This window comes from Neophocaena asiaeorientalis, unplaced genomic scaffold, assembly GCF_003031525.2.
Source record: "Neophocaena asiaeorientalis asiaeorientalis breed wild unplaced genomic scaffold, Neophocaena_asiaeorientalis_V1.1 scaffold771, whole genome shotgun sequence".
Classification (NCBI taxonomy): domain Eukaryota; kingdom Metazoa; phylum Chordata; class Mammalia; order Artiodactyla; family Phocoenidae; genus Neophocaena; species Neophocaena asiaeorientalis.
In genome coordinates, this window is record NW_020171822.1 from 456,244 (window position 1) to 466,340 (window position 10,097).

At 37.6% G+C, this 10,097-nt stretch overlaps 1 protein-coding gene across 1 annotated transcript in view; it reads left to right on the forward strand.

Annotated features, from left to right (window-relative positions):
- Positions 1 to 10,097, forward strand: part of PPEF1 (protein phosphatase with EF-hand domain 1) — a 109,815-nt gene that overhangs the window by 34,967 nt on the left and 64,751 nt on the right. The window contains exon 4 of the mRNA XM_024739360.1: positions 2,939 to 2,999. Within this exon, the coding sequence (XP_024595128.1) occupies positions 2,939 to 2,999 (61 nt within the window). The remainder of the gene's footprint in view (positions 1 to 2,938; positions 3,000 to 10,097) is intronic.

Here is a 10,097-nt window from a genome sequence, read left to right on the forward strand (position 1 = left end):
GGGATGGAAAAAGATATTCCATGCAAATGGAAATCAGAAGAAAGCTGGAGTAGCAATACTCATATCAGATAAAATAGACTTTAAAATAAAGAATGTTGCAAGAGACAAGGAAGGACACTATGTAGTGATCAAAGGGATCAATCCAAGAAGAAGATATAACAATTATAAATATATATGTGCCCAACATAGGAACACCTCAATACATAAGGCAACTGGTAACAGCCAAAAAAGAGGAAATGGACAGTAACACGATAATAGTGGGGGACTTCTAATACCTCACTTACACCAATGGACAGATCATCCAAAATGGAAATAAATAAGAAAACAGAAGCTTTAAATGAAACATTAGACCGGATAGATTTAATTGATATTTATAGGACAGTCCATCTAAAAACAGGAGATTACACGTTCTTCTCAAGTGCACACAGAACATTCCCCAGGGTAGATCACATCTTGGGTCACAAATCAAGCCTCAGTAAATTTAAGAAAATTCAAAATCATATCAAGCATCTTTTCTGACCACTACGCTATGAGATTAGAAATGAATTACAAGGGAAAAACGTAAAAAACACAAGCATGTGGAGACTAAACACTACATTACTAAATAACCAAGAGATCACTGAAGAAATCAAAGAGGAAATCAAAAAATACCTAGAGACAAATGTCAATGAAAACACGACAATCCAAAACCTATGGGATGCAGCAAAAGCAGTTCTAAGAGGGATGTTTATAGCTATACAAGCCTACCTCAAGAAACAAGAAAAATCTCAAATAAACAATCTAACCTTACACCTAAAGGAACTAGAGGAAGAAGAACAAACAAAACCCAAAGTTAACAGAAGGAAAGAAATCATAAAGATCAGACCAGAAATAAATGAAATAGAAACAAAGACAACAATGCCAAACATCAAAAAAACTAAAAGCTGGTTCTTTGAGAAGATAAGCAAAATTGATAAACTATATGGTACATATATACAATGGAATATTACTGAGCCATAAAAAGGAACGAAATTGGGTCGTTTGTTGAGACGTGGATGGATCTAGAGACTGTCATACAGAGTGAAGTAAGTCAGAAAGAGAAAAACAAATATCGTATATTAACGCATATATATGGAACCTAGAAAAATGGTACAGATGAACCATTTTGCAGGGCAGAAATTGAGATTCAGATGCAGAGAACAAACGTATGGACACCAAGGGGGGAAGGCCTTGGGGTGGTGGTGGTGGTGGTGGTATGAAGTGGGCGATTGGGATTGACATGTATACACTGATGTTTATAAAATTGATGACTAATAAGGACCTGCTGTATAAAAAATAAAATAAAATTCAAAAAAGAATAATGAAGTAGAAAATTCAATGGCCTTTTGTTTATTCACAAAGTTGTGCAATCATCACCACAATATATTTTAGAACATTTTCATCACCCCCCAACCAAAGAAGAAAAAAAAGCACCTCTATACTGATTAGCACTCACTCCCCATTCCCGCCCTCTGCCCAGCCCTTGGCAACTACTAATCTGCTTTTGTCTTTATGGATTTGACTGTTCTGGCCATTTCAAATAAACGAAATCACACAATATGCGATCCTTTGTGACTGGCTTCTTTCATTTAGCATATTGTCTTCAAAGTTCATCCATGTTGTAGCATGTGTCAATAGTTCATTCCTCTTTATTTTTGAATATTATTCCATTGTATAGATATAGCACATTTTGTTTATCCTTTCCTCAGTGGATAACTCATTTGGGTTGCTTCCACTTTTTTGGCTGTTATGAATAATGCTGCTATGAATAATTGTGTGCAAGTTTTTCTGTGAACATATTTGTTCAGTTCTCTTGGGTATATACCTAGGAGTGGAATTGCTGGGTCATCGAGTAAGTCTGTGTTTAACTTTTTGAGTAATTGCTAAACTGTTTTCCAAAGCAGCTGTACCATTTTGCATTCCCACCAGCAGTGTATGAGGGCTTTAATTTTGCCACATCTTTGCCAACATTTGTTATTATTTGTCTTTTTTGATGATAGCCATCCTAGTGTGTGTGAAGTGGTATCTCATTGTGATTTCTGTTGACTCTTAGTTGACAAATCCATGAACAGCGTTAAAATCATAGATTTTGATATTTGTATGGAGGGTCTTCCTTCCCTCAACTGCCGGATCTACTCCCAGATTGATAAGGTTCCTTAGTGTTCACTTTTCACGGGAGACAGGGCTTGGAAGTTATTTGTGCTGTATACATGCAGGTCTTTGCAGATAATTGGTGGGCATAGAGGCAGTATCTAGGTGATGGTTGGAATGCTGGTAGATTTCCATCTTTCCCTTCCTCCCTCCCTTCCTTCCTTCATTTACCAAATATATTTGGCATTTAAGAATATCCCTTATTCTCACCACCGAAAGAAATAGAAGAGATCATAATGAAAAAAATCTAGCAGCTGTCTTAAGTGGGTTTCCTAGAAGCAGAGTCTGAGATAGGGGCTTCTGGTACAAGTGACTTCCTGAGAGAGTATTCTCAGGAAAAACCTATAAGGGAGTGAGGAAAGCAAGATAGGACAGGGAAGAAGCTAGGCAAAAATATGTTTTCTGGAGAAGTCTGACCTCAGCCTGATCCCACTGGGAGCTCTGAAGTGTGAAATGCGTCAGTTTGTCCCACCCAGTGGCAAGAGAGGTGGGGGTCTGGGCTGTGATACTCTTGCTTCAGTTAGTCTTTTTCTATGGGCATCCCCCCAGGCGGGAGGGATATCTGATATCCTAAGCGACTCTGGGGGAGCTGCTGCCCATCTGCCAAGGGCAATCCTGGGGAGGAGGAGGGCAGGTAGAAGCGGTACCCATTACCATCTATGGCAGCTGGCAGATGAGAACTTCAGAGGAGTAAAGGGGACTTGCATGGAATACCAACAGTACCTGTTTGGGATTCATTAATTGATCAATGTATTTTTATTTTGTCCAGCTATCGAACTTCTTCTCCTTCATGTTGGAAAACTATACACGTGTACTTGAGGAAGATCCAGGTAAGTAAAAAGTTTAGTCTTTTGAAAAGCAGTCATTAAATATTGAATTGTCTCATCAAGGAATGTGAACTGAAGATGGGAGAACACTAAGAAATTAAAAAGATGCCCATCTGTCTTGTCTGTGTGACACCAAGCAACTGGTGAAAACAGTTTAACTGGCTTTTTCCATCCTTGATTGCTGTTAACTAATTGACCATTTAATTTTTTCATTTTCGAAAAACTGAATTAGGGCTCCCGTGGTGGCGCAGTGGTTGAGGGTCCGCCTGCTGATGCAGGGGACGCAGGTTCGCGCCCCGGTCCGGGAGGATCCCACGTGCCGCAGAGCGGCTGGACCCGTGAGCCATGGCCACTGAGCCTGCGCGTCTGGAGCCTGTGCTCCGCAACGAGAGAGGCCACAACAGTGAGAGGCCCGCGTACCGCAAAAAATAAATAAATAAGTAAATAAACTGAATTAGATTTCATTTTACATTAGTATGTTGAATACCTTCTCTGAACCACAACCTACTAATGTACAATAGTAGCTTAGTAAAGAGGATCTTATTTATTTATTTATTTTAAGAGGATCTTATTTTTAATCTACAGAACTTTTGTGCTGAGAGATCAAAATATCTTGACTATTTCATGAAACAGATCTGGGTGAGGGATTAAACACAGTTGGCACCATCATGTCTCTGTTTTCTCCATAGCTAGCTAGCTGTCTGTCAGGCTGTGTATTTATCTATCATTTATTTAGTCATTCTGAAATGACTAAATAAATCATTTCAGATACAGAGAATATAGGTGTGATTCAAAATGATTTTAAAATGATAGTTATTGAGGAACTTCCCTGGCGGTCCAGTGGTTAGGGCTCAGTGCTTCCACTGCAGGGGGCATGGCTTCAGTCCCTGGTCAGGGAACTAAGATCTCACATGCCACTCGGCACAGCCAAAAAAAAAAAATTATAGTTATTCACAAGTCATGTATTTCTCTGCAAATTAAGATCTGCCTGTTGTTATCTTCAAGGTAGGCACTTGACTTAGAAGCTCATTTTTCTTTAATTTGGGCCAACTATTTTTGCTCTAGTTAAAAATGTGTATGGCATCTAAAGCATCATTTAATCTAGTGAGCATCGTTCAAAGTGGTGAAAGAAGGGTGTTTTAATGGTATGCTCTGAGCTAAGTACATATGTGTGAAACTAATTAAAGCATTTAATGATCTGTAGAAGGTTTCTGAAAGGTGGAATAGCCAAACCTGAGGAGTGGGGAGTGAGTGGGAAGTAGGTATTTTGCCATTTTTTTTCTTTTAGCTGATTACAATTTGAAGACAGTTGTTTGTGCTTCATGTTCTTTGGCAAAAATATTTCTGAGAAGAAATATAATAATAATGAAATGAAACAGCCCTCTTTCTGCTAATGACCTAATATTTTAATCTGAGCTATGCGTCAGAATCACTTATGGATATTCATAGCCACAGATGGCTGGGTTCCAGCGCAAAGATATTTACTTAGGCTCTATATTTTTAAAAATCTGCTTTAAAAAATTATACAAGTGATTTAAAAATATTTTTAAAATTTTATCAGAGAAGGGGACAGTGGTTTAAACTTCTTATGTAAACTTTTCTGGAAGAAAAGTATACAAATTACAGGAAAGTGCACAAATGATAAGTATATGACTTAAAAATTTTTCTCAGAGTAAACTCAGCCTTGTAACATGCACCCAGAACAAGAAATAAAACATTATCATAGCCACAGAAGCCCCCTCCTGTTCTCTGCCACTCACTACCCAATCCCTGCACCCTCCTCACTACTTTCCTGACTTCTACCTCCTAGATTAGTTTTGCTTGTTTTTGAACTTCTCTGTATAAATGAAAACATACAGTTTTGCTTCTTTTACTCAACTTTATATTTGTGAGAGTCATCCATTTGGTCATTCTTATTGCTGAATAATATTTAATTTTATGAATATACCAAAATTTATCCATTCTATTGTTATGGACATTGAGTTGTTTTCAGTTTTGGTAATTTAAATGGTACTACTATGCACATTCTTGTACTTGTCCTTTTTAGTGAACATATGTATTCTTTTCTTTTGCTATATACTCATTTTCAGTTATCTATTGCTGTATAATAAACCACCCCCAAATTTAGTGCTTTAAAACAACAACCATTTTATTGCTTGTGATTCCGTGGGTTAGGCATTTTAAGGGCTCAGTGGGGATGGCTTGTCTTTGTTGTATGTGCTGTCAGTTGGGCTCACTCAACTTAGCTGGGCTGGAGAGGGAGGTCCAAATGGTTTTCTTAACATGTTTGGGACTTTGGTGTGGGCTATGAACTTGGGTACCTCAGTTCTCCTCATGCAGCCTCTCTGTCTAGCAGGATATCCTGGACTTCTTTACATGGCAGCTAGATCCCAAGAGGGCAAAGGCAGAAGCCACAAGGCCTCTTTAGGCCTTTGCTCTGGAACTCACACAAAATCAGTTCTGCCATATCCTATGGGTCAAAGCAAGTTGCAAGGCTAGGTGCAGATTCAAAGGGGTTAGGAAAGATCCATCTCTTGCAGGGAGCAGTAGCAGCAGCATTATCTTGTAAAGGGATATGAATACAAGGAGACATGATTCGTTGGGGACCATTATTATAAAGATGTACCACAACCCAGGAAAGGAAGTTTGGAATTATAGGGCATGCATATGGTTAGCTTTATTAGGTACTGATAAACAGTTTTACAAAATTGTTGTACCAAGTTATACTGCCAACAGTGTATGAGAGTTCCAATTGTTCAGTATCTTTGCCAACACTTGAAATTATCAGTCCTTTTCATTTTAGCCATTCTGGTGAGTATGTAGTAGTATCACATTTCTGCTTTAATTTGCATTCCCCTGGTGAGCAGAGAAGTTGCTCGCCTGTTTGAATGTTTAGCAGTCACGTGGACATCCCATATGGCAAAGTGCCTGTTCAGGTCTTTTGCCCATTTTTCTATTGGGTATCTGCCTTTTTCCTACCAATTTCTAAGCGTTCTGTAGGTTTTCTAAATATGAGAATGTGAATCTTTGTTAGATAAATTTATTGCAAATATCTGTTCCTAGTCTTTGGCTTTTATCTATCCCCCTAGTCTTTAATCTTTAAATGATGTCTTTTGGTGAGGAGACATTATTTTTTTTTTTTTTTTTTAGCTCACGGGCCCAGCTGCTCCGCGGCATGTGGGATCTTCCCGGACTGGGGCACGAACCCGTGTCCCCTGCATCGGCAGGCGGACTCTCAACCACTGCGCCACCAGGGAAGCCCGTGAGTAGACATTCTTGATTTTAATGTAGTACAAGTTTTTCTTTTATGGTTAGTGCTTTCTGTATCCTGCTTAAGAAACCCTTGCCTGATAAGAGTGTGCATGCATGTGTGTGTGTCTATGTGTGCTCATTTGTGCAAAAATAAATACAGGAGAAACCTACAGGGTAAATCAGAAACTAATGGCATTATTTACCTACAGGAAATGGAGGGATGGGTGGGAGCAGGGCAGAAAGAATGGGGAGAATGGGGTTTGGGTAGGAGAGATGAGGGGAAAGTGACACATCTCTGAGAATACCTTTTTGTAGTTCTGACTCTTAGAACCATGATAATGTTTCACATCCCTAAAAAAAAATAATAATAATTAATTAAAAATAGGTAGAGAGAGAGAATGTGATTCCCAAGTAGAATACACACTGTGACAAATGAACTTAATTGTATTACAAATGAATAACCATCACCCAAAGGAGGTGGGGAAGAAGCAAAATAACCTAAGTGACATTGGAAAATAGCGTTCAACCATAATATGCCTTGATGAGGTTTCATTTTTATTTATCCTGTGTGGGGTTTGCTGAGCTTCTGTTATATCTAAGTTGATATTTTTGTCAGGTTTAGGAAATTTTCATCCATTAATTATTTAAATTATCTTTCTTTTCAAGTCTAAGTATCTTTTTCTTTGTGAATCCTTGGCTTTTAAACTTAGAAGGCCCTGAAATATTTAAAATGTAGATTACCATGGCTATTTTTCTAGATTTTTTATGATTTGACTTCTAAAAGTTTTAACATTTCATAAATTTTGAATTTTTGATATTAAACTAAAAAAGGAAAATTTGATGCCTAGTGGTTGAGAATAATTAAAAAACACACCTACGAAGAAAATGTCCAAGTAGTTAACCAAATTTTCCCCACGACATTTATTTCATAATGTATCTTTTCACCATGTTTTGTAGTGCCTCCTTCATAATATATTCATTTAAAAATGTGTAATAGGGCATATTTCCGGGCTATCTGTTATCTTGTACATCTCTCTATTATAGGGTCCTAGAATCATACTGATTTAGTTATTATATGTATCAGAAAAAGAGATTTACAGATTATTGCTGTATGTTGATTTCACTTTCAAAATTTTTTCCAGCTTTATTAAAATATAGTTAACATATAACATTATATAAGTTTAAGGTGTACAGTATAATGATTTCTTATATGCATATATTGCAAAATGATTACCACAGTGTTAGTTAACACATGCATCCATTCACATAGTTACAATTTTGTGTGTGTGTGGTGAGAGCTTTTAAAATGTACTCTCTTAGCAACTTTCAATATATAATAGAGTATTATTGACTAGAGTCACCATACTGTACATTACTGTAGGTTGCTTTCTGATGGCCCTTTTTGGTGGGAGAGTTCCAGACAACCTTTACCTAGGCCTGTTTGGCAGAAGTGCTATGACCCCTAAACAGGGTATATTTAGGGACTGGAAGGTCACTTAACGTTTCCAGATACCAGGGCCAGTTTAATGGTTTTACCTCTGAGGCACAGAGTATGCTGAGACATTCTGGGTGTTCCAAAGGTGAGAGGTGACCTACATGTCCTACTGCTTGCTCAAAGCCAATTAATAGGACTTGATGGGGAGATGCTGCACATCCATTCCCCAGTCTGATTTTTCACATCAGCCTCCTCCCACAGGTAGAAAGCCAAAGCTGCTATATACATAGCAACAGGTTTAAACAGAGTCTGGTGGAAGTGGGGAGTGGGATGGAGTCAGTGGAAGTGTTGTTTTGACTTTTCTTTCTGCTTCCCAGATCAATCAAAATGTCCTATCAAGCCACATATTTTATATTTTTTGTTGCTATGATGAATAAGATATTTCCCCCCTATATCTCCCTAATGATTATTGGTAGTATTTAGTAAAGCGTTTGGTTTATGTCTGTTTATTTTGTATTGTGATACTATTGAACAGTAACATTAAATAATAATAATAATTATTATTACTACTCATATTTATTAAATGCCATGTGCCATGTCTTTTAAGTGCTTTAAATATATCATTTCATTTAGTTTTCATGACAAACCAGTGGAATTAGTATTCTCATCGCCCTTTTGTGGATGAGAATACTGAGGCTTATAAGGTAACCTCCCAAAGTTATTCATCTTATCAGTGGTGAAGCTGTGATTCAAACCAGTGAGATTAAACGCTGTATTATTTTAATTCTCCTATCAATTCCGGGAGTTTTTCAGTTGATTTCCTTGAGTGTAGATATTTAATCACACTGGTCACAAGTAATTTTATTTTTATATCTTTCTATGCAAGAGTCACTGCTCTTATTTTGGCTTCATGTTTTATTATATTTGCTGGAGATAGCAGAACAATGTTAAAATGAAACATTGAAAGTGGGCATCCTCGTTTTGTTAATGATTTAATGGAAAAACCATTACCGTTGATTTAAATTTAAAAAAATACGTTAAGGAGGTATCCTTCCATTCCTAGTTTTCTGAGTTTTTTAAAAAATCAAGAACAGGTGTTGAATTTTACAAAATTTCATTTTGGCATCTATTGAACTTATTGTATGAACACTCATGATTTTAATCCAGATTCATAATTGAGAAATGAAATAACTATAAACATGGTTCAGTTTGTGCTTTTCTTTTTCCAGCAGCGTCTGGAGCTTGTATTCAAAGTGACATATGCAGGTGGTAGAGGCAGAAATTGTTTTTTTTTTTAAATTATGGGCTTTAGATTTTTCCTAGTCCAGATTTTGAGTCTGTACTGGGCAAAAGAAGATTGTGTGTAGGGGATATTTTTGAAGTATTTTCTTTAGAACAACTTGTTAAGGCATCATTCAGTTATAAGTCAAGATTTTATTATATTTAATTACTGTAGATTCATGTTGACAGAATTGTAAACCAAATAGGTATGGATTAATTCTAATCACATGTTGCACAAATATTCTTATAGCTGGCATTCATTAAATTATTATTATTAGTTATAATAGTTACAGCCCACAGGACAGTGCTTGCATTTGAAATGTTAACGCTTTTGATTGTTTTCACATATGATGCACGTTAGCTACCCACGTTAGGAAGAAAATCTATGTTATTCTTTTTTATGTGGATAAAAACCAGCAGAAGGATTATGATTTGATGTTTATTGATATTTCATATTGAGTAGTTTTGATTAAGAATGGTTTAGGGGGCTTCCCTGGTGGCGCAGTGGTTAAGAATCCGCCTGTCAATGCAGGGGACACAGGTTTGAGTCCTGGTCTGGGAAGATCCCACATGCCGCGGAGCATCTAAGCCCGTGCGCCGCAACGACTGAGCCTGCGCTCTAGAGCCCACGAACCACAACTACTGAGCCCGCGTGCCACAACTACTGAAGCCCAGGCGCCTAGAGCCCGTGCTCCGCAGCAATGAGAAGCCGGCACACCGCAACAAAGAGTAGCCCCTGATTGCTGCAACTAGAGAAAGCCCGTGCACAGCAACGAAGACCCAGTGCAGGCAAAACTAAATTAAAAAAAAAAAAAAAAAAGAATTGGTTTAGGGAATTCCCTGGTGGCCCAGTGGTTAGTACTCTGTGCTTCCACTGCAGGGGGCCCAGGTTCAATCCCTGGTTGGGGAATTAAGATCCTGCAAGCTGTACAGCATGGCCCCCCCAAAAAAAAAAGAAAAGAAAAAAATTGGTTTAGGGAAATGGTGCTTTTTCATATATTCATCACTGAACTTATAAGAAATGAGGGTCATCAAATGTATGAAAGGAAGGGCCAGACTGGACTTTTTTTTTTTTTAAGAAGAAAAGCAATATTTTTATTATGGTCTTAAATAACAAGACTGAGTTTTTTTTT